Source organism: Ranitomeya variabilis, chromosome 2 (genome assembly GCF_051348905.1).
Source record: "Ranitomeya variabilis isolate aRanVar5 chromosome 2, aRanVar5.hap1, whole genome shotgun sequence".
NCBI lineage: Eukaryota > Metazoa > Chordata > Amphibia > Anura > Dendrobatidae > Ranitomeya > Ranitomeya variabilis.
Window position 1 is genome coordinate 422,193,078 of NC_135233.1, and position 27,115 is coordinate 422,220,192.

The 27,115-nt window shown below is 49.2% G+C and overlaps 1 protein-coding gene across 1 annotated transcript in view; it reads right to left on the reverse strand.

The window, feature by feature from the left end:
• NRIP3 (nuclear receptor interacting protein 3) overlaps positions 1 to 23,224 on the reverse strand; it is a 43,702-nt gene extending 20,478 nt beyond the window's left edge. Inside the window, exon 1 of the mRNA XM_077286636.1 lies at positions 22,950 to 23,224. Coding sequence (XP_077142751.1) covers positions 22,950 to 23,123 — 174 coding nt within the window. The 5' untranslated portion in view covers positions 23,124 to 23,224. The remainder of the gene's footprint in view (positions 1 to 22,949) is intronic.
• Positions 23,225 to 27,115: the final 3,891 nt, after the last annotated feature.

Here is a 27,115-nt window from a genome sequence, read left to right on the forward strand (position 1 = left end):
TATTAGGTACACCATGCTAGTAACGGGTTGGACCCCCTTTTGCCTTCAGAACTGCCTCAATTCTTCGTGGCATAGATTCAACAAGGTGCTGGAAGCATTCCTCAGAGATTTTGGTCCATATTGACATGATGGCATCACACAGTTGCCGCAGATTTGTCGGCTGCACATCCCAAAGATGCTCCATACAAGGCAGGATGGATCCATGCTTTCATGTTGTTTACGCCAAATTCTGACCCTACCATCCGAATGTCGCAGCAGAAATCGAGACTCATCAGACCAAGCAACGTTTTTCCAATCTTCTACTGTCCAATTTCGATGAGCTTGTACAAATTGTAGCCTCAGTTTCCTGTTCTTAGCTGAAAGGAGTGGTACCCGGTGGGGTCTTCTGCTGCTGTAGCCCATCTGCCTCAAAGTTCGACGCACTGTGCGTTCAGAGATGCTCTTAGGCCTACCTTGGTTGTAACGGGTGGCGATTTGAGTCACTGTTGCCTTTCTATCAGCTCGAACCAGTCTGCCCATTCTCCTCTGACCTCTGGCATCAACAAGGCATTTCCGCCCACAGAACTGCCGCTCACTGGATTTTTTTTCTTTTTCGGACCATTCTCTGTAAACCCTAGAGATGGTTGTGCGTGAAAATCCCAGTAGATCAGCAGTTTCTGAAATACTCAGACCAGCCCTTCTGGCACCAACAACCATGCCACGTTCAAAGGCACTCAAATCACCTTTCTTCCCCATACTGATGCTCGGTTTGAACTGCAGGAGATTGTCTTGACCATGTCTACATGCCTAAATGCACTGAGTTGCCGCCATGTGATTGGCTGATTAGAAATTAAGTGTTAACAAGAAGTTGGACAGGTGTACCTAATAAAGTGGCCGGTGAGTGTATATATACACAGGAGGAGTGGTACTGTGCAGTGTATATATACAGGACAGGAGGAGTGGTACTGTGCAGTGTATATATACAGGACAGGAGGAGTGGTACTGTGCAGTATATATATACAGGAAAGGAGAAGTGGTACTGTACAGTGTATATATACAGGACAGGAGGAGTGGTACTGTGCAGTGTATATATACAGGAGGAGTGGTACTGTGCAGTGTATATATACAGGACAGGAGGAGTGGTACTGTGCAGTGTATATATACAGGACAGGAGGGGTGGTACTGTGCAGTACATATATACAGGACAGGAGGAGTGGTACTGTGCAGTGTATATATACAGGACAGGAGGAGTGGTACTGTGCAGTGTATATATACTGGACAGGAGGAGTGGTACTGTGCAGTGTATACAGGACAGGAGGAGTGGTACTGTGCAGTGTATATATACAGGAGGAGTGGTACTGTGCAGTGGATATATACAGGACAGGAGGAGTGGTACTGTGCAGTGTATATATACAGGAGGAGTGGTACTGTACAGTGTATATATACAGGAGGAGCGGTACTGTGCAGTGTATATATACAGGACAGGAGGAGTGGTACTGTGCAGTGTATATATACAGGACAGGAGGGGTGGTACTGTGCAGTATATATATACAGGACAGGAGAAGTGGTACTGTGCAGTGTATATATACAGGACAGGAGGAGTGGTACTGTGCAGTGTATATATACAGGAGGAGTGGTACTGTGCAGTGTATATATACACAGGACAGGAGGAGTGGTACTGTGCAGTGTATATGTACAGGACAGGAGGAGTGGTACCGAGCAGTGCATATATATACAGGACAGGAGGAGTGGTACTGTGCACTGTATATATACAGGACAGGAGGAGTGGTACTGTGCACTGTATATATATATAGGACAGGAGGAGCGGTACTGTGCAGTGTATATATACAGGACAGGAGGAGTGGTACTGTGCAGTGTATATATACAGGAGCAGTGGTACTGTGCAGTGTATATATACAGGAGGAGTGGTACTGTGCAGTGTATATATACAGGACAGGAGTGGTACTGTGCAATGTATATATACAGGAGGAGTGGTACTGTGCAGTGTATATATACAGGATAGGAGGAGTGGTACGGTGCAGTGTATGTATACAGGACAGGAGGAGTGGTACTGTGCAGTGTATATATACAGGAGCAGTGGTACTGTGCAGTGTATATATACAGGAGGAGTGGTACTGTGCAGTGTATATATACAGGACAGGAGTGGTACTGTGCAGTGTATATATACAGGAGCAGTGGTACTGTGCAGTGTATATATACAGGAGGAGTGGTACTGTGCAGTGTATATATACAGGACAGGAGTGGTACTGTGCAGTGTATATATACAGGACAGGAGGAGTGGTACTGTGCAGTGTATATACAGGAGGAGTAGTACTGTGCAGTGTATATACACAGGAGAAGTGGTACTGTGCAGTATATATACAGGAGGAGTGGTACTGTGCAGTGTATATATAGAGGAGGAGTGGTACTGTGCAGTGTATACAGGACAGGAGGAGTGGTACTGTGCAGTGTATATAGGACAGGAGGAGTGGTACTGTGCAGTGTATATATACAGGACAGGAGGAGTGGTACTGTGCACTGTATATATACACAGGACAGGAGGAGTGGTACTGTGCACTGTATATATACACAGGACAGGAGGAGTGGTACTGTGCAGTGTATTTATACAGGACAGGAGGAGTGGTACTGTGCAGTGTATATATACAGGAGGAGCGGTACTGTGCAGTGTATATATACAGGACAGGAGGAGTGGTACTGTGCAGTGTATATATACAGGACAGGAGGGGTGGTACTGTGCAGTATATATATACAGGACAGGAGGAGTGGTACTGTGCAGTGTATATAGACAGGAGGAGTGGTACTGTGCAGTGTATATATACAGGACAGGAGGAGTGGTACTGTGCAGTGTATACAGGACAGGAGGAGTGGTACTGTGCAGTGTATATATACAGGAGGAGTGGTACTGTGCAGTGTATATATAGAGGACAGGAGGAGTGGTACTGTGCACTGTATATATACAGGACAGGAGGAGCGGTACTGTGCAGTGTATATATACAGGAGCAGTGGTACTGTGCAGTGTATATATACAGAAGGAGTGGTACTGTGCAGTGTATATATACAGGACAGGAGGAGCGGTACTGTGCAGTGTATATATACAGGAGCAGTGGTACTGTGCAGTGTATATATACAGGAGGAGTGGTACTGTGCAGTGTATATATACAGGACAGGAGTGGTACTGTGCAATGTATATATACAGGATAGGAGGAGTGGTACGGTGCAGTGTATGTATACAGAACAGGAGGAGAGGTACTGTGCAGTGTATATACAGGAGGAGTAGTACTGTGCAGTGTATATACACAGGAGAAGTGGTACTGTGCAGTATATATACAGGAGGAGTGGTACTGTGCAGTGTATATATAGAGGAGGAGTGGTACTGTGCAGTGTATACAGGACAGGAGGAGTGGTACTGTGCAGTGTATATATACAGGACAGGAGGAGTGGTACTGTGCACTGTATATATACACAGGACAGGAGGAGTGGTACTGTGCACTGTATATATACACAGGACAGGAGGAGTGGTACTGTGCAGTGTATTTATACAGGACAGGAGGAGTGGTACTGTGCAGTGTATATATACAGGAAAGGAGAAGTGGTACTGTGCAGTGTATATATACAGGACAGGAGGAGCGGTACTGTGCAGTGTATATATACAGGACAGGAGGAGTTGTACTGTGCAGTGTATTTATACAGGACAGGAGGAGTGGTACTGTGCAGTGTATATATACAGGACAGGAGGAGCGGTACTGTGCAGTGTATATATACAGGGGGAGAGGTACTGTGCAGTGTATATATACAGGACAGGAGAAGTGGTACTGTGCAGTGTATATATATAGAACAGGAGGAGTGGTACTGTGCAGTATATATACAGAAGGAGTGGTACTGTGCAGTATATATACAGGAGGAGTGGTACTGTGCAGTATATATACAGGAGGAGTGGTACTGTGCAGTGTATATATACAGGAGGAGTGGTACTGTGCAGTGTATACAGGACAGGAGGAGTGGTACTGTGCAGTGTATATATACAGGACAGGAGGAGTGGTACTGTGCACTGTATATACACAGGACAGGAGGAGTGGTACTGTGCAGTGTATATATACAGGACAGGAGGAGTGGTACTATGCAGTGTATATATACAGGACAGGAGGAGTGGTACTGTGCACTGTATATATACAGGACAGGAGGAGTGGTACTGTGCAGTGTATATATACAGGAGGAGTGGTACTGTGCAGTGCATATATACAGGAGGAGTGGTACTGTGCAGTGTATATATATACGGGACAGTAGGAGCAGTACTGTGCGGTGTATATGTACAGGACAGGAGGAGCGGTACTATGCAGTGTATATATACAGGAGCAGTGGTACTGTGCAGTGTATATATACAGGAGGAGTGGTACTGTGCAGTGTATATATACAGGAGGAGTGGTACTGTGCAGTGTATATATACAGGACAGGAGTGGTACTGTGTAGTGTATATATACAGGACAGGAGGAGTTGTACTGTGCAGTGTATATATACAGGACAGGAGGAGTGGTACTGTGCAGTGTATATATACAGGACAGGAGGAGTGCTACTGTGCAGTGTATATATACAGGACAGGAGGAGTGGTACTGTGCAGGGTATATATACAGGACAGGAGAAGTGGTACTGTGCAGTGTATATATACAGGACAGGAGGAGTGGTACTGTGCACTGTATATATACACAGGACAGGAGAGTGGTACTGTGCACTGTATATATATATACACAGGACAGGAGGAGTGGTACTGTGCAGTGTATATATACAGGACAGGAGGAGTGGTACTGTGCAGTGTACATATACAGGAGGAGCGGTACTGTGCAGTGTATATATACAGGAGGAGAGGTACTGTGCAGTGTATATACAGGAGGAGTAGTACTGTGCAGTGTATATATACAGGAGGAGTGGTACTGTGCAGTATATATACAGGAGGAGTGGTACTGTGCAGTATATATACAGGAGGAGTGGTACTGAGCAGTGTATATATACAGGAGGAGTGGTACTGTGCAGTGTATACAGGACAGGAGGAGTGATACTGTGCAGTGTATATATACAGGACAGGATGAGTGGTACTGTGCAGTGTATATATACAGGACAGGAGAAGTGGTACTGTGCAGTGTATGTATACAGGACAGGAGGAGTGGTACTGTGCACTGTATATATACAGGACAGGAGGAGAGGTACTGTGCACTGTATATATACAGGACAGGAGGAGTGGTACTGTGCAGTGTATATATACAGGACAGGAGGAGTGGTACTGTGCACTGTATATATACAGGACAGGAGAAGAGGTACTGTGCACTGTATATATACAGGACAGGAGGAGTGGTACTGTGCAGTGTATATATACAGGACAGGAGGAGTGGTACTGTGTAGTGTATATATACACAGGACAGGAGGAGTGGTACTGTGCACTGTATATATACACACAGGACAGGAGGAGTGGTACTGTGCACTGTATATATACACACAGGACAGGAGGAGTGGTACTGTGCACTGTATATATACAGGAGGAGTGGTACTGTGCAGTGTATATATACAGGAGGAGTGGTACTGTGCAGTGTATATATACAGGAGGAGTGGTACTGTGCAGTGTATATATACAGGAGGAGTGGTACTGTGCAGTGTATATACAGGACAGGAGGAGTGGTACTGTGCAGTGTATATATACAGGACAGGAGGAGTAGTACTGTGCAGTGTATATATACAGGACAGGAGGAGTGGTACTGTGCAGTGTATATATACAGGACAGGAGGAGTGGTACTGTGCAGTGTATATATACAGGAGAGGAGGAGTGGTACTGTGCAGTGTATATATACAGGAGGAGTGGTACTGTGCAGTGTATATATACAGGACAGGAGGAGTGGTACTGTGCAGTGTATATATACAGGACAGGAGGAGTAGTACTGTGCAGTGTGTATATACAGGACTGGAGGAGTGGTACTGTGCAGTGTATATATACAGGACAGGAGGAGTGGTACTGTGCAGTGTATATATACAGGACAGGAGGAGTGGTACTGTGCAGTGTATATATACAGGACAGGAGGGGTGGTACTGTGCAGTGTATATATACAGGACAGGAGGAGTGGTACTGTGCAGTGTATATATACAGGACAGGAGGAGTGGTACTGTGCAGTGTATATATACAGGACAGGAGGAGAGGTACTGTGCGTTATATATATACAGGACAGGAGAATTGGTACTGTGCAGTGTATATATACAGGACAGGAGGAGTGGTACTGTGCAGTGTATATATACAGGACAGGAGGAGAGGTACTGTGCGTTATATATATACAGGACAGGAGAATTGGTACTGTGCAGTGTATATATACAGGACAGGAGGAGCGGTACTGTGCAGTGTGTATATACAGGAGGAGTGGTACTGTACAGTGTATATATACAGGAGGAGTGGTACTGTGCAGTGTATATTCATTTTGCACAGTGATTACGGTAGTTGCAGGTTCTGTGTTTTCTCTTCTGACTGATTTCTGGTGACCGATGATAAAACAAGATACCCAGCCAGGGCCGCCATCAGGGCATTACTGCCCTGACTGACGTATGGGGCCCGGTGGGCAGAGGGGGCACGTCAATAGTTAACAGCCGCCAGCCAATCGGAGGCTGGCAGCTGACGTCAGCCGCAGCGCGCACGTTGTCGACGTCAGTGTCAGCTGCCGGCAAGTGCGCGCTTCAGCTGAGTGGAGGGAGCAGGAGCGCGGTCAGGTAAGAAGAACTTTTTTTTTATTATTATTATTATTATTATTGAGAGCGGGGGCCCGGGGCTGAATGCTGGACACACTGGGGGCAGAATGCTCGAGACACTGGGGGCAGAATGCTCGAGACACTGGGGGCAAAATGCAGGAGACACTGGGGGCAAAATGCTGGAGACACTGGGGGCAGACTGCTGGAGACACTGGGGGCAGGGCCGGTTTTAGGCAAAGTAGGGCCCTAGGCAAAGTTTAAAATGGGGCCCCAAATGCTAACATATTGCACATCATACAGAAGCATTTCTGCTGTATTTACATGCGCTGATCTCAGGCCGCTAAACGAGTGTGATCGACAACACTGAAGTCGTTGGACGCTTGTTTCCCGGCCTCTTTCCACCATCTGAGAAAGAATGAAGGGGACAGAACGATCACTAACAGATCACCATACAGTATCATGTTATCAGCAGCACATCTACAGTTTACACCGGCGATGTCCTGCTGAGAACAATGATTTTTATTCCGGCATAAACAATCCAATCACCCAATGAATAGGCAGCATTTTTCCTGTTTAGTATAATACACCCCATAGTCCTCCATATAATATAATGTGCCCCATAGTCCTCCATATAGTATAATACACTCCTCATAGTCCGCCATATAGTATTATACACTTCCCATTGTCCTCCATATAGTATAATACACTCCTCATAGTCTTCCATATATTAAAATATAATCCTCAGTCCTCTCAGTCCTCCATATAGCATAATACACTCCTCACAGTGCTCCATATAGTATAATGCACCGCCATAGTCATCCATGTAGTACAATTCACTTCCCATAGTATAATGCACCCCATAGTTCTTCATATAGTATAATGTATTCCCCATAGTCCTCGATACTGTATAATTCAGCCCACATATAGTATAATGCAGCCACCACCCCACAGAGTATGATGCAGCCACCCCAGAGTATAATGTAACCCCCCAGAGTATAATGTAACCTCCCCATAGAATATAATGCAGCCCCCCATAGAATATAACGTAGCCCCGAAGAGGATATAATACAGCCCACCTCCCCATAGAATATAATGTAGTCCCATCAAAGGGTATGATGCAATCATCCCTCATAAAATCTAAATAAAGCCCCACACAGAATATAATGCAGCCCCCTCCATAGAATATAATGTATAATGTACCCACAAATATATAACACAGCCTCCCCCATAGAATATAATATACCCCCATAGTATACAGCACAGCCCAGAGTAGTATACACCAGAGCCCACACAATAGTATACAGCAGAGCCCACAGTAGTATACAGCAGAGCCCACATCCCCCCTTCACTCCCCGCCTCTCTCCTACTGAGAAAGGCTGCACAGTCCAGTAAAAAAAATAAACAAAAAAAATACACAAGCTCCTTACCTCTCCCCGAGCCCGCGCTACTCCCTGCTCCTGTGTCGGCGGCTGCCGCCGCACTGCCTGGGACACTGAGTACGCGATGATGCGCACCCACTGTGTCAGAGGCAGAGCGGGGAATGATGGGAGAGGGAGCGTCAGGTGACGCTCTCTCCTCTATCATTGCTTTGAACTGTACCGGCAGACGCCGGTATAGTTCAATGCGGCGGGGGAGCCGGCGCTGGCGGCAGGCGGGCCCCCCTGCCTCACAGGGGCCCCATAGCGGCTGCGTGACTTGCCGCTAGCTGGGGGCTCCTGGGGGAGCAGGGCCCACAGGCAGCTGCCTGGTCTGCCTGCCCCTAACGCTGGCCCTGCACTGGGGGAAAGAATGTTGGAGCCAGGAATGAGACACATGGGGGCCAGGATGGGGAATATTATTATTACCATAGGGGCTAATTAAGGGATACTATTACTGCAGTCATGTATTTATTTTATTTTTTGAGGATACTGTTTTAAATGGGGGTGGGGTGGTCCTGTTACTGTGTAGAGTGACACTATGTCACCTTTTTTTCTTCATGTGGTGTAATGTAGAAGTTGTGAAAAATTAAGTGATGTGTTCTGCAAGCAGAGCTCGAGATAACTGTGTTATTTCCTGCAGAGACAAGTCCTGGCTGGAAGAAATGACAGCGGTCTGTGTCCTGGCTGGAAGAAATGACAGCGGTCTGTGCTGAATGAAAGATGAAGAACAAAGATGAAGGACTTCACCTAGAGACGTCACTGGTGAGTCAGTGTATTACCTATACACTGACACTATACACTATATACAGATCTCCTGTGTATAATGTCACTGATGATTACTGTATTACCTGTACACTATACACTATATACAGAGCTCCTGTGTATAATGTCACTGTGATCAATGTATTACATGTACACTATACACAGAGCTCCTGTGTATAATGTCACTGGTGATCACTGAATTACCTGTACACTATATACAGAGCTCCTGTGTATAATGTCACTGGTGATCATTGAATTACCTGTACACTATACACTATATACAGAGCTCCTGTGTATAATGTCGCTGTGATCACTGTATTACCTGTACACTATACACGATATACAGAGTTCCTGTGTATAATGTCACTGTGATCACTGTATTACCTGTACACTGACACTATATACAGATCTCCTGTGTATAATGTCACTGGTGATTACTGTATTACCTGTACACTATACACTATATACAGAGCTCCTGTGTATAATGTCACTGTGATCACTGTATTACATATACGCTATATACAGAGCTCCTGTGTATAATGTCACTGGTGATCACTGTATTACCTGTACACTATACACTATATACAGTGCTCCTGTGTATAATGTCGCTGTGATCACTGTATTACCTGTACACTATACACGATATACAGAGTTCCTGTGTATAATGTCACTGTGATCACTGTATTACCTGTACACTGACACTATATACAGATCTCCTGTGTATAATGTCACTGGTGATCACTGTATTACCTGTACACTATATACAGAGCTCCTGTGTATAATGTCACTGGTGATTTCTGTATTAGCTGTACTCTATACACTATATACAGAGCTCCTGTGTATAATGTCACTGGTGATTTCTGTATTACCACTATACGCTATATACAGAGCTCCTGTGTATAATGTCGCTGATGATTACTGTATTACCTGTACACTATACACTATATACAGAGCTCCTGTGTATAATGTCACTGGTGTTCACTGTATTACCTGTACACTATATACAGAGCTCCTGTGTATAATGTCACTGGTGATCACTATTACCTGTACACTATATACAGAGCTCCTGTGTATAATGTCACTGGTGATTTCTGTATTACCTGTACACTATACGCTATATACAGAGCTCCTGTGTATAATATCACTGGTGATCACTGTTAGGCCGGTTTCACACGTCAGTGGCTCCGGTACGTGAGGTGACAGTTTCCTCACGTACCGGAGACACTGACACACGTAGACCCATAAAAATCAATGCATCTGTTCAGATGTCATTGATTTTTTGCGGACCGTGTCTCCGTGTGCCAAACACGGAGACATGTCAGTGTTCGTGGGAGCGCACGTTTTACACGGACCCAATAGAGTCAATGGGTCCGCGTAAAACACGGACCTCACACGGACATTCTCCGTCTGGGGTCCGTGTGCGTGCAGGAGACAGCGCTACAGTAAGCGCTGTCCCCCCCACATGGTGCTGAAGCCGGTATTCATATCTTCTCTCCAGCAGCGTTTGCTGTTGAGAAAATATGAAGAATAGTGTTAAAAATAAAGATCCATGTGTCCGCCGCCCCCCCACCCCCTGTGCGCCCCCCCCGCTGGTCAGAAAATACTTACCCGCTCCCTCGCTCCTTCCTGGTCTGGCCGCGGCTTACTGTATGCGGTCACGTGGGGCCGATCATTTACAATCATGAATAGTCGGCTCCGCCCCTATGGGAGGTGGAGCCACATATTCATGACTGTAAATGATCGGCCCCACGTGACTGCATGCAGGAGAAGCCGCGGCCAGACCAGGAAGCAGCGAGGGAGGCGGGTAAGTATTTTCTGACCAGCGGGGGGGGCGCACAGGGGGTGGGGGGGCGGCGGACACATGGATCTTTATTTTAAACACTATTCTTCATATTTTCTCTGCAGCAAACGCTACTGCAGAGAGGATATGAATCGCAGCTTCAGCACCATGCAGAGTGGGTACCACACGCTCCGTGTGGTACCCACTCGCCATACGGGCGGCACACGTGTGCCGCACGTATGGCCTCCGTGAGTTCCCAGGCACATGGATACGGATAACTCCGGTACCGATTTATTCCGGTACCGGAATTATCTGGACGTGTGGGACAGCCCTTACCTGTACACTATACACTATATACAGAGCTCCTGTGTATAATGTCACTGGTGATCACTGAATTACCTGTACACTATACGCTATATGCAGAGCTCCTGTGTATAATGTCACTGGTGATCACTGAATTACCTGTACACTATACGCTATATACAGAGCTCCTGTGTATAATGTCACTGGTGATCACTGTTTTACTTGTACACTGACACTGCATACTAGGTACAGATCTCCCGTGTATAATGGCTCTGATGATATTAGTATTGTGGTTTTTTTTTGTTTTTTTTTCTTACTGATCAGTATTGTAGTATTCAGTCACTGTATGGTGGTAATATGTGGTCTGGACTTGGTGTTGTGGTATTTGTTCCCTGTATTTGATATTATTCGATCACTGTGGTAATAATATGGTGTCTGATCATGGTGTAGCGGAATTTGTTCTTTCTATGTGATATTATTCGGTCACTTTTGGTAATATGTGGTCTGGACATGGTGCGGTGGTATTTGTTCGTTGTATGTGATATTATTGGTCACTTTAAAAATAGAAAAATAAATAAAAATATACCTAAATTGTATTGCGTATTTTAACAAATATTTAGTAGGTTACAGTAGAGTAGGGCCCGGCCAAAAGTGTCTACCATGTTATGGTGGTGGCCAGAGGCGTAGCTAGGGTTTTGGTCCAGGGGGGGCGAAGCTTCTGAGTGGGCCCCTAACCAGGTAACCTTCATTACAATTCAGTGATGCGCCCTAATAGTGGAGGAGAACCTCAGCAGATGACCGCGCTATTACTGAAGATAATCTCTATATAAAGACCAACATATGGTCAGTGGTAAATACCAGTCTTACAGAACATATAACAGATCACTGCACAGTTACAGATAATGACTTACCTCTGACGTTCTTTCTGATAGAATTGTTCATTTTTCCCGTCTTTTCCATCTGGCCCAGACCGACATGACAACTTCTTCCAGCTACAACTCATCTGCAGAGAATACAACAAAGACACGTTTCACTTCTCACATTCCAGCCCCATCACCATCTGTTCCCAACCTGCACAACCTCCTCATCCTGCTGATACCCCAATACAGAGCCACTACTGCCGTATGTGTCCCTATTACTGCCCTGATACCCCAATACTGAGCCACTGCTGCCGTATGTGTCCCTATTACTGCCCCGATACCCCAATACTGAGCCACTGCTGCCGTATGTGTCCCTATTACTGCCCCTGATACCCCAATACTGAGCCACTGCTGCCGTATGAGTCCTTATTACTGCCCCTGAGACCCCAATACTGAGCCGCTGCTGCCGTATGTGTCCCTATTACTGCCCCGATACCCCAATACTGAGCAGCTGCTGCTGTACGTGTCCCTATTACTGACCCTGATACCCCAATACTGAGCCGCTGCTGCCGTGTGTGTCCCTATTACTGCACCTGCTGTGTGGTTCTCTGTGCCCTCTAAATTCTAAAGCACCCCTCTATAATATAGTAATGTCAGGGGCAAGTGCCCTAGAAAACAGTGCCCACATTTTGTCCCCTAGAAAGTAATAATGCCCTCTGTGTGTGACCCTTTGATAGTCACAGTAACCTGAGTTCCCCTGTAAGAATAAGTGCCCACTTTACAATTAATAAAGTCCAGAGTCTCCCCCACTGTACAGCTCCCCTATACACAGTATGATGCCCCCTCACTGTATATACTGACCCGTTAATATCCCCCAAACTGGCTCCAACACTGTATGATGGCCCCGTCGCTGTAATCTCCACACTGAATGATGGCCCTCTAGATAGCCTCCATATAGCATAATACACCAGATAGTCCTCAATATGGTATAATACATTCCCCATAGGCCTCCATATAGTATCATGCACTCCCCATAGGCAGACCCTATAGTATAATGCCCTTCACATAGGAAGACTTTATAGTATAATGCAGCTCCCATAGGCAGCCTCTATAAGGAAGGCTGTAAATGTGTCCCCAATCCCCTCCGCAAGGCATAAAAATGACCTCTCATTATACTCACCAATGGCTCTCACCAAGGCATCACTGGTCTTGACTTAAGATCGCCAGCCTCCATTACTGCTTCACCTGTATGACACATCCTACGTCATCCACACAGTGTCACCCATCACGCTCCTGTGCAGGCGCACTTCTCTCTAGGCTGCTGAAAGAAGAGCCAAGTACTGTAGTGCATGTGCGCTGGGAAAGGCCAAATAGCTGATTACCTGGAAATAAAGCTGGCGCATGTGCACTACAATACTGTGCTCTGACTTCAGCAGGGCAAAGAGAAGTGCACCTGCACGGGAGTGCGATAGAGGACACTGAATGCATGATGTAGGATGCATCTTCCACACGAAGAGGGACAGCGATCACAGGAAGAGGGTCGGCGCCGGATCAAGACTGTGACGCCCGGACTGCGCCATCCGCGATTATAATAAAAGCTCTTTTTTGTGCCTTGCATAGAGGATTGGGGACATAGAGAGCATTCTAGAACACTGTGTGAGGGCATAGTACAGATGCTGGCCGGACCTTATATGGTGACAGGCTCCCACATGTAAAAGCCGTCCTGCAAGATTCCAGCCGCTCGCAAACTTAAGAAAATAATCATTCTCCTTCTCATAAGCTAATCAGCAGTAAATAAATTATGTGCAAGACACTTATCGATCACATGTCAGTGTTCAGTGTCTGTCCAGATTGCAGGATAAACAAGACGTACAAGTTTAAAGGGAACCTGTCACCCCGTTTTTTAAAGATGAGATAAAAATAGCGTTAAATAGGGGCAGAGCTGTGCTTTACATTAGTGTATTTTTGTGCCTTTATTCCCCACCTATGCTGCTGAAATACCTTTGTAAAGTCGCCATTTTGGGCTGTCACTCACGCTGGTCTGGTCAAATGGGCGTGGTGACATCGCTGTTTCTTCCCCCAGATCTTGCTTATCTGTCCGTTGGTGGCGTAGTGGTGTGCGCATGCCCAACTGCCGAATCCACTGCGCAGGTGAAGGAAAAGAGCACGATCTGCGCTATTCCCCTGGTGATCGGTGGGGGCGGCCATCTTCCTGAGGCCGCGCGTGCGCAGATGGAGTGCTCGGCTTCCCGGGGCTTCAGGAAAATGGCCGCCGCGATCTCCATCTGCGCACGCGCGGCATCCCGTGGCCATTTTCCTGAAGCCCTGTGCAGCAGAGCGCTCCATCTGCGCACGCGCGGCCTCAGGAAGATGGCCGCCCCCACCGATCACCAGGGGAATAGCGCAGATCGCCTTCTTTTCCTTCACCTGCGCAGTGGATTCGGCAGCTGGACATGTGAAAACCACTACGCCACCAACGGGCAGATAAGCAAGATCTGGGGGAAGAAACAGCGATGTCACCACGCCCATTTGACCAGACCAGTGTGCGTGACAGCCCAAAATGGCGACTTTACAAAGGTATTTCAGCAGCATAGGTGGGGAATAAAGGCACAAAAAAGACACTAATGTAAAGCCCAGCTCTGCCCCTATTTAACGCTATTTTTATCTCATCTTTAAAAAACGGGGTGACAGGTTCCCTTTAAGAACCTTCATTGCTTTATATACTGTGCCTGTATGTATGTATTCAAGGCAACAGATCAGACATATCAAATAGCAAATGACATGTGCCAAGATACTCATCATGCTGTGTGGAGAGTGTCCTCTGGTCCTGGGGGCTGCTCCTCAGGCTCCTCCAAGTCAGATGCTGCAGACATCATGTGCAGGCAGTGAGCTCAGGTCTGAGGCAGAGTCCCCCTGCGGCCCCGGCTGCTGGAGCTGCTGCTGGAGCTGATCACTTCTCTGCAGCACAGGAGCTTTGAGCAGAGCGCGCTCAGCCGGGATTGGGTGAGTGGCCTCCCTTCCCCCTCTCCTCCACAGACTGCAGAAGAGCGATCACATGACTCACTCCCTGCACTCTGATTGGAGGCCTTCTCTTCTCTCTGCTGACTCCCTGTGAGTGTTTGTACCGTGCATGTTACTTTAGCTACATACACAGTACAAACGCAGGGGAAATTAAAGATAAACATTGCCCGGAGGCAGGGGCCCCTAACGCCGGCCCTGACAGTAGCGTAGCTCTGGGTGGGCCCCCTCAGAGCACAGGGCCCGGGGCGACCGCCCCCTCTGCCCCCCTGGTAGCTACGCTACTGGTGGTGGCTTAAAAAAATCTTTTGGCCAAATCAAAAGCTGCCGGCTACATGTGTGATCTGGTGATGGGAACTGTTAATGTGTGATAGGTGAGAAGTGGATTTTTTCCTAGAGAGAGCGGTGGGACTGTGGACAGTTCGAGGGGTGAAGCATGGAGGCGGGGCTGGGGTGGAGCCTGGGCGGAGTCTTAAGGGGGCCCCAAAAATTTTGCCAGTATGGGGCCCCGAAATTTCTAGTGGCAGCCCTGTTCCCAGCAGACAGATCACTTGTCATCCTGGGCGGCCTGCAAGGAGACGCTTGCAATGGAGGGGTTAAGAGAAGTGTCAGTATGAGGAGCAGAGTCCTGGTGATGTGAGGCTGGAGAGGAAGCAAGAAACCATCACAGGACAGGATTAGATACACGGCTCAGCAGTCAGTATCACAGGATAGGATTAGATACACAGGTCAGCAGTCAGTATCACAGGACAGGATTAGATACACAGGTCAGCAGTCAGTATCACAGGATAGGATTAGATACACGGCTCAGCAGTCAGTATCACAGGATAGGATTAGATACACAGGTCAGCAGTCAGTATCACAGGACAGGATTAGATACACAGGTCAGCAGTCAGTATCACAGGATAGGATTAGATACACGGCTCAGCAGTCAGTATCACACAGGATAGGATTAGATACACGGCTCAGCAGCCTGTATCATACAGGATTAGATACACAGCTCAGCAGTCAGTATCACACAGGATAGGATTAGATACACCACTCAGCAGCCTGTATCATACAGGATTAGATACACAGCTCAGCAGTCAGTATCACACAGGATAGGATTAGATACACCACTCAGCAGCCTGTATCATACAGGATTAGATACACAGCTCAGCAGACAGTATCACACAGGATAGGATTAGATACACCACTCAGCAGCCTGTATCATACAGGATTAGATACACAGCTCAGCAGTCAGTATCACACAGGATAGGATTAGATACACGGCTCAGTGACAATAACATTGTTCGTTCTTGTTACATTGTTGCCATTCTTCGGTGCTGTCACTGGTGATACATTGTATCTGTTCCGGGCTGATAGGATTCTGATACATCTCTGCTGATTCTTACATTGTGGCCATAACCTGATTCTAAAGCTTCTCTTATTTTGTGGGGACTGTAGTGTAATAGACAAGAAGGAGGAGCCGGCGCTTGTACAGAGGAGAGGGCGACATTTCATAAATCCGATGGTTTTATCCTCCACCATGTAGGGGAAGTGTACGTCACTGCAGCGGGGAGGGGCTTCCGATTCCACACGGGAGGGGCTTACACAGCAGGGGTGGGGCTTACACAGCAGGGGTGGGGCCACGTGAGTGAGTAGTACTGTGGTGCTCACTCTGACACTTCGTCACAATGTGTATTCAGGACCAGATCATGTCTCAATAATGCGGATTCCACCGCGGCGCCACCACATGGCGACATCTCACACTCCAGTCACATCCAAAGCTGCAGATGTGAGCGGAGCCTATCAGTGATGAGGGCATTCTGGGAGTTGTAGTTTCACTCCTCATCCTGGAGGCGGTGAGCAAATACTGATGATGGAGGGGACGGGCGATCACCAGATACTGATGATGGAGGGGACGGGCGATCACCAGATACTGATGATGGAGGTGACTGGGGTCACCAGATACTGATGATGGAGGTGACGGGCGATCGCCAGATACTGATGATGGAGGTGACTGGGGTCACCAGATACTGATGATGGAGGGGACGGGCGATCACCAGATACTGATGATGGAGGTGACTGGGGTCACCAGATACTGATGATGGAGGTGACGGGCGATCACCAGATACTGATGATGGAGGGGACGGGCGATCACCAGATACTGATGATGGATGTGACTGGGGTCACCAGATATTGATGATGGAGGTGACGGGCGGTCACCAGATACTGATGATGGAGGGGACGGGCGATCACCAGATACTGATGATGGAGGTGACTGGGGTCACCAGATACTGATGATGGAGGTGACGGGCGATCACCAGATACTGATGATGGAGGGGACGGGCGATCACCAGATACTGATGATGGATGTGACTGGGGTCACCAGATATTGATGATGGAGGTGACGGGCGGTCACCAGATACTGATGATGGAGGTGACTGGGGTCACCAGATACTGATGATGGAGGTGACGGGCGATCACCAGATACTGATGATGGAGGGGACGGGCGATCACCAGATACTGATGATGGAGGTGACGGGCGATCACCAGATACTGATGATGGAGGGGACGGGCGATCACCAGATACTGATGATGGATGTGACTGGGGTCACCAGATATTGATGATGGAGGTGACGGGCGGTCACCAGATACTGATGATGGAGGGGACGGGCGATCACCAGATACTGATGATGGAGGTGACTGGGGTCACCAGATACTGATGATGGAGGTGACGGGCGATCACCAGATACTGATGATGGAGGGGACGGGCGATCACCAGATACTGATGATGGAGGGGACGGGCGATCACCAGATACTGATGATGGAGGTGACTGGGGTCACCAGATACTGATGATGGAGGTGACGGGCGATCACCAGATACTGATGATGGAGGGGACGGGCGATCACCAGATACTGATGATGGAGGTGACTGGGGTCACCAGATACTGATGATGGAGGTGACGGGCGATCACCAGATACTGATGATGGAGGGGACGGGCGATCACCAGATACTGATGATGGAGGGGACGGGCGATCACCAGATACTGATGATGGAGGTGACTGGGGTCACCAGATACTGATGATGGAGGTGACGGGCGATCACCAGATACTGATGATGGAGGGGACGGGCGATCACCAGATACTGATGATGGAGGTGACTGGGGTCACCAGATATTGATGATGGAGGTGACGGGCGGTCACCAGATACTGATGATGGAGGGGACGGGCGATCACCAGATACTGATGATGGAGGTGACTGGGGTCACCAGATACTGATGATGGAGGTGACGGGCGATCACCAGATACTGATGATGGAGGGGACGGGCGATCACCAGATTCTGATGATGGAGGTGACGGGCGATCACCAGTTACTGATGATGGAGGTGACGGGCAGTCACCAGATACTGATGATGGAGCAGACGGGCGATCACCAGATATTGATGACGGAGGAGACGGGCGATCACCAGATATTGATGATGGAGGAGACGGGCGATCACCAGATACTGATGATGGCGGGCGGTCACCAGATACTGATGATGGAGGAGACAGGCGGTCACCAGATACTGATGACGGAGGAGACGGGCGATCACCAGATATTGATGATGGAGGAGACGGGCGATCACCAGATACTGATGATGGAGGTGACGGGCAGTCACCAGATACTGATGATGGAGGTGACGGGCGGTCACCAGATACTGATGATGGAGGAGACGGGCGGTCACCAGATACTGATGATGGAGGTGACGGGTGGTCACCAGATACTGATGATGGAGGTGACGGGCGTTCACCAGATACTGATGATGGAGGAGACGGGCGTTCACCAGATACTGATGATGGAGGAGACGGGCGGTCACCAGATACTGATGATGGAGGAGACGGGCGGTCACCAGATACTGATGATGGAGGTGACGGGCGATCACCAGATATTGATGATGGAGGAGACGGGCGATCACCAGATATTGATGATGGAGACGGGCGGTCACCAGATACTGATGATGGAGGAGACGGGCGGTCTCCAGATACTGATGATGGAGGCGACGGGCGGTCACCAGATACTGATGATGGAGGTGACGGGTGGTCACCAGATACTGATGATGGAGGTGACTGGGGTCACCAGATACTGATGATGGAGGTGACGGGCGATCACCAGATACTGATGATGGAGGTGACTGGGGTCACCAGATACTGATGATGGAGGTGACGGGCGATCACCAGATACTGATGATGGAGGGGACGGGCGATCACCAGATACTGATGATGGAGGGGACGGGCGATCACCAGATACTGATGATGGAGGTGACTGGGGTCACCAGATACTGATGATGGAGGTGACGGGCGATCACCAGATACTGATGATGGAGGGGACGGGCGATCACCAGATACTGATGATGGAGGTGACTGGGGTCACCAGATACTGATGATGGAGGTGACGGGCGATCACCAGATACTGATGATGGAGGGGACGGGCGATCACCAGATACTGATGATGGAGGGGACGGGCGATCACCAGATACTGATGATGGAGGTGACTGGGGTCACCAGATACTGATGATGGAGGTGACGGGCGATCACCAGATACTGATGATGGAGGGGACGGGCGATCACCAGATACTGATGATGGAGGTGACTGGGGTCACCAGATATTGATGATGGAGGTGACGGGCGGTCACCAGATACTGATGATGGAGGGGACGGGCGATCACCAGATACTGATGATGGAGGTGACTGGGGTCACCAGATACTGATGATGGAGGTGACGGGCGATCACCAGATACTGATGATGGAGGGGACGGGCGATCACCAGATACTGATGATGGAGGTGACTGGGGTCACCAGATACTGATGATGGAGGTGACGGGCGATCACCAGATACTGATGATGGAGGGGACGGGCGATCACCAGATACTGATGATGGAGGGGACGGGCGATCACCAGATACTGATGATGGAGGTGACTGGGGTCACCAGATACTGATGATGGAGGTGACGGGCGATCACCAGATACTGATGATGGAGGGGACAGGCGATCACCAGATACTGATGATGGAGGTGACTGGGGTCACCAGATACTGATGATGGAGGTGACGGGCGATCACCAGATACTGATGATGGAGGGGACGGGCGATCACCAGATACTGATGATGGAGGGGACGGGCGATCACCAGATACTGATGATGGAGGTGACTGGGGTCACCAGATACTGATGATGGAGGTGACGGGCGATCACCAGATACTGATGATGGAGGGGACGGGCGATCACCAGATACTGATGATGGAGGTGACTGGGGTCACCAGATATTGATGATGGAGGTGACGGGCGGTCACCAGATACTGATGATGGAGGTGACTGGGGTCACCAGATACTGATGATGGAGGTGACGGGCGATCACCAGATACTGATGATGGAGGGGACGGGCGATCACCAGATTCTGATGATGGAGGTGACGGGCGATCACCAGTTACTGATGATGGAGGTGACGGGCAGTCACCAGATACTGATGATGGAGCAGACGGGCGATCACCAGATATTGATGACGGAGGAGACGGGCAATCACCAGATATTGATGATGGAGGAGACGGGCGATCACCAGATACTGATGATGGAGGTGACGGGCGGTCACCAGATACTGATGATGGAGGAGACAGGCGGTCACCAGATACTGATGACGGAGGAGACGGGCGATCACCAGATATTGATGATGGAGGAGACGGGCGATCACCAGATACTGATGATGGAGGTGACGGGCAGTCACCAGATACTGATGATGGAGGTGACGGGCGGTCACCAGATACTGATGATTGAGGAGACGGGCGGTCACCAGATACTGATGATGGAGGTGACGGGCGGTCACCAGATACTGATGATGGAGGTGACGGGCGGTCACCAGATACTGATGATTGAGGAGACGGGCGGTCACCAGGTACTGATGATGGAGGTGACGGGCAGTCACCAGATACTGATGATGGAGGAGACGGGCGGTCACCAGATACTGATGATGGAGGTGACGGGCGTTCACCAGATACTGATGATGGAGGAGACGGGCGGTCACCAGATACTGATGATGGAGGAGACGGGCGGTCACCAGATACTGATGATGGAGGTGACGGGCGATCACCAGATATTGATGATGGAGGAGACGGGCGATCACCAGATACTGATGATGGAGGTGACGGGCAGTCACCAGATACTGATGATGGAGGTGACGGGCGGTCACCAGATACTGATGACGGAGGTGACGGGCGGTCACCAGATACTGATGACGGAGGAGACGGGCGATCACCAGATATTGATGATGGAGACGGGCGGTCACCAGATACTGATGATGGAGGAGACGGGCGGTCTCCAGATACTGATGATGGAGGCGACGGGCGGTCACCAGATACTGATGATGGAGGTGACGGGCGGTCACCAGATACTGATGATGGAGGAGACGGGTGGTCACCAGATACTGATGATGGAGGTGACGGGTGGTCACCAGATACTGATGATGGAGGTGACGGGCGGTCACCAGATACTGATGATGGAGGTGACGGGCGGTCACCAGATACTGATGATGGAGGGGATGGGCGGTCACCAGATACTGATGATGGAGGTGACGGGTGGTCACCAGATACTGATGATGGAGGTGACTGGGGTCACCAGATACTGATGATGGAGGTGACGGGCGATCACCAGATACTGATGATAGAGGTGATGGGTGGTCACCAGATACTGATGACGGAGGTGACGGGCGGTCACCAGATACTGATGATGGAGGAGACGGGCGATCACCAGTTACTGATGATGGAGGAGACGGGCGATCACCAGATATTGATGATGGAGGTGACGGGCGGTCACCAGATACTGATGACGGAGGTGACGGGCGGTCACCAGATACTGATGACGGAGGAGACGGGCGATCACCAGATATTGATGATGGAGGAGACGGGCGGTCACCAGATACTGATGATGGAGGAGACGGGCGGTCACCAGATACTGATGATGGAGGCGACGGGCGGTCACCAGATACTGATGATGGAGGTGATGGGCGGTCACCAGATACTGATCATGGAGGAGACGGGCGGTCACCAGATACTGATGATGGAGGTGACGGGTGGTCACCAGATACTGATGATGGAGGTGACGGGCGGTCACCAGATACTGATGATGGAGGTGACAGGCGGTCACCAGATACTGATGATGGAGGTGACGGGCGGTCACCAGATATTGATGATGGAGGAGACTGGGGTCACCAGATACTGATGACGGAGGTGACGGGCGATCACCAGATACTGATGATAGAGGTGACGGGTGGTCACCAGATACTGATGACGGAGGAGACGGGCGATCACCAGATATTGATGATGGAGGAGACGGGCGGTCACCAGATACTGATGATGGAGGAGACGGGCGGTCACCAGATACTGATGATGGAGGAGACGGGCGGTCACCAGATACTGATGATGGAGGAGACGGGCGGTCACCAGATACTGATGATGGAGGAGACGGGCGGTCACCAGATACTGATGATGGAGGAGACGGGCGGTCACCAGATACTGATGATGGAGGAGACGGGTGGTCACCAGGTACTAATGATGGAGGCGACGGGCGGTCACCGGATACTAATGATGGAGGCGACGGGCGGTCACCAGATACTGATGACGGAGGTGACGGGTGGTCACCAGGTACTAATGATGGAGGTGACGGGCGGTCACCAGATACTGATGACGGAGGTGACAGGTGGTCACCAGATACTGATGATGGAGGAGACGGGCGGTCACCAGATACTTCACATCTGCCTAAGACTTTTGCACAGTGCCTTGTATTAACTCTTGCACCTCCCAAAGCCCCCGTTTATATATGTTCACTGTGTCACCGCCCAGAGCCCCCCATATCACCACCGCTGGCATTTTGCCCCCTCCCGGCTTATAATAGAATTTGTGAAATAATTATTAGCACACTGAGTAGACCGTAAATCCGTCCTCCATCACCACCATCATCTTCATCATCCCCATCTGCCTATGATGATGCTGGTGGTTCTTGCTTTGCCTGTGACGCCCCACATTTGGGTCATTTTTGGGCCCCCTGCCCCTCTCTGCCGCCCACCACCCCCATCCCGTGTCTTACTGTGTCCTTGGAGGTCCCCAGCTTCTTGAGGCCGTCCAGAGGCAGCAGATCGGCCGAGTCCTTGTGGATAAACTGCACAGATTGCTTCATCCGCCGCTGCTGTCGGAGGGACGCGGCTTCCCGCAGATCCGCGTCTTTCCTGGCGCTGTCGGTGAGGATCCCGGAGTAGAACATGTCGTGTTTCCAGCCCCGGGAGAAGTGACGGCTGCAGAGAAGCAGCTGACGCACCGCAGCCCCGGACGCAGACTCTGCTGCCACCTCTCATCTGCACACGATATTCCCATCCGCTTCTCGGCGTTTCATTACGTCAAGACTCTGAAAACTTCTAGTATTTCACACAGCTGAGGGTTTGTTACACTTGTGTCCATTAAAAAAATATTCTAAACACTCAGAAACTCATATCCCACTGACCATAAACTGTACATACACTGACCACCAGGGACCATATACTGTATATACACTAACCATCAGGGACCGAACACTGTATATACCACTGACCACCAGGGGCCATATATTGTATATATACACTGACCACCAGGGACCGAACACTGTGTATACCACTGACCACCAGGGACCGAGCACTGTATATACCACTGACCACCAGGGACTGAGCACTGTATATACACTGACCATCAGGGACCGAACACTATATATACCACTGACCACCAGGGACCATATACTGTATATATACACTGACCACCAGGGACTGAGCACTGTATATACCACTGACCACCAGGGACCGAGCACTGTATATACCACTGACCATCAGGGACCATATACTGTATATACCACTGACCACCAGGGCCTGAACACTGTATATACCACTGACCACCAGGGACCGAGCACTGTATATGCCACTGACCACCAGGGACCATATGCTGTATATACCACTGACCACCAGGGACCGAACACTGTATATACCACTGACCACCAGGGAGCATATACTGTATATACTACTGACCACCAGGGACCATATACTGTATATACACTGACCACCAGGGACCGAGCACTGTATATACCACTGACCACCAGGGACCGAACACTGTATATACCACTGACCACCAGGGACCGAGCACTGTATATACCTGTAATAAATATAGGGGATAACTCAGGAGACTCTGCGTGGAACAAGACAACTACAGGACACAGTTTTATAAGTGGTAAAGTCTATATTATCACACGGTGATTCAAACAGGTGCAGAGAGAAACTCAAGTCCACAACACTTGGTGCAAATATCAAATGCAGCTCAGCAGTCTATAGGGAACTTCGGAGGAAAATGCAATCACGCAGAAAGTCTATGAAGCACAGTTATTCTTGAGGATACTTGACACGAATAAGTCCTTGCTTAGTCCAAAACACAGATAGATATGCTTATAAGGCAGTTCAAATAATATCTTAGCTCAACCAGGGAGGTCTGGGTAATAGTCTCAGGTTCTTGCAAAGCAGAAACAGCTTACAAGTCCAGCAAATGCAGATGGCAGTAAACACGAGCAGCAGATGAAGGAGGATTACTGGAACTGGTGTATGCAGCAGGAACTCAGAGCAGAGTAGCAGGATAACCCCACAGGTTCACAGGAGCAGGTATATAGCCAGGGAGTAATCAGAGGTCAGGAGCTGGATGCAAGGCAGAATACTCTAGCACACAGTCAAGGCTGGGGTGGAGTTTTATAGCAGGAAGACACAGTGCACATGAGACCAAAGACACCATCTTGGAAAAGGGCAGTAATGCACAAAAAGGTAATAAAAAATGTTCAGAGTCCTGACAATACCACTGACCACCAGGGACCAAACACTGTATATAGCACTGACCACCAGGGACCGAACACTGTATATACCACTGACCACCAGGGACCGAGCACTGTATATACCACTGACCACCAGGGACCGAGCACTGTATATACCACTGACCACCAAGGACCGAGCACTGTATATACCACTGACCACCAAGGATTGAGCATTGTATATACCACTGACCACCAGGGACCGAGCACTGTATATACCACTAACCACCAGGGACCGAACACTGTATATATCACTGACCACCAGGGACGGAACATTGTATATACCAATGACCACCAGGGACCGAACACTGTATATACCACTGACCACCAGGGACCAAACACTGTATATACCACTGATCACCAAAGATCAAGCATTGTATATATCACTGACCAACAGGGACCAAACACTGTATAAAGCAATGACCACAAGGAATTGAGCACGGTATATACCACTAACCATCGCGGACCGAGCGCTGTATATATGCACTGACCACCAGAGACCAAGCTCCCTCTGGTGGTGGCTGCGGACAGAATCTTATCATGTATCTCTGTATACAGGGAGCTCCCCCTATTGGTGGTTGCAGACAGGATCTTATAATGTATCTCTGTATAGAGGGAGCTCCCCCTAGTGGTGGTTGCAGACAGGATCTTATAATGTATCTCTGTATACAGGGAGCTCCCCCTAGTGGTGGCTGCAGACAGGATCTTATCATGTATCTCTGTATACAGGAAGCTCTCCCTAATGGTGGCTGCAGACAGGATCTTATCATGTATCTCTGTATACAGGAAGCTCTCCCTAGTGGTGGCTGCAGACAGGATCTTATCATGTATCTCTGTATACAGGGAGCTCCCCCTAGTGGTGACTGCAGACAGGATCTTATCATGTATCTCTGTATACAGGGAGCTCCCCCTAGTGGTGGCTGCAGACATGATCTTATCATGTATCTCTGTATACAGGGAGCTCCCCATAATGGTGACTGCAGACAGGATCTTATCCTGTATCTCTGTATACAGGAAGCTCTCCCTAGTGGTGGCTGCAGACAGGATCTTATCATGTATCTCTGTATACAGGGAGCTCCACCTATTGGTGGCTGCAAACAGGATCTTATCATGTATCTCTGAATACAGGGAGCTCCCCCTAATGGTGACTGCAGACCGGATCTTATCCTGTATCTCTGAATACAGGGAGCTCCCCCTAGTGGTGGCTGCAGACAGGATCTTATCATGTATCTCTGTATACAGGGAGCTCCCCCTAGTGGTGACTGCAGACAGGATCTTATCATGTATCTGTATATGGGGAGCTCCCCCTAGTGGTGATTGCAGACATGATCTTATCATGTATCTCTGTATACAGGGAGCTCCCCATAATGGTGACTGCAGACAGGATCTTATCCTGTATCTCTGTATACAGGAAGCTCTCCCTAGTGGTGGCTGCAGACAGGATCTTATCATGTATCTCTGTATACAGGGAGCTCCACCTATTGGTGGCTGCAAACAGGATCTTATCATGTATCTCTGAATACAGGGAGCTCCCCCTAATGGTGACTGCAGACCGGATCTTATCCTGTATCTCTGAATACAGGGAGCTCCCCCTAGTGGTGGCTGCAGACAGGATCTTATCATGTATCTCTGTATACAGGGAGCTCCCCCTAGTGGTGACTGCAGACAGGATCTTATCATGTATCTGTATATGGGGAGCTCCCCCTAGTGGTGATTGCAGACAGAATCTTATGTATCTCTGTATACAGGGAGCTCCCCCTAGTGGTGGCCGCAGACAGGATCTTATCATGTATCTCTGTATACAGGGAGCTCCCCCTAGTGGTGGCTGAAGACAGGATCTTATCATGTATCTCTGTATACAAGGAGCTCCCCCTAGTGGTGACTGCAGACAGGATCTTATTATGTATCTCTGTATACAGGGAGCTCCTCCTAGTGGTGGCTGCAGACAGGATCTTATCATGTATCTCTGTATACAGGGAGCTTCCCCTAGTGGTGGCTGCAGACAGGATCTTATCATGTATCTCTGTATACAGGGAGCTCCCCCTAGTGGTGGCTGCAGACAGGATCTTATTATGTATCTCTGTATACAGGGAGCTCCCCCTAGTGGTGGCTGCAGACAGGATCTTATCATGTATCTCTGTATACAGGGAGCTCCCCCTAGTGGTGGCTGCAGACAGGATCTTATCATGTATCTCTGTATACAGGGAGCTCCCCCTAGTGGTGGCTGCAGACAGGATCTTATCATGTATCTCTGTATACAGGGAGCTCCCCCTAGTGGTGGCTGCAGACAGGATCTTATCATGTATCTCTGTATACAGGGAGCTCCCCCTAGTGGTGGCTGCAGACAGGATCTTATCATGTATCTCTGTATACAGGGAGCTCCC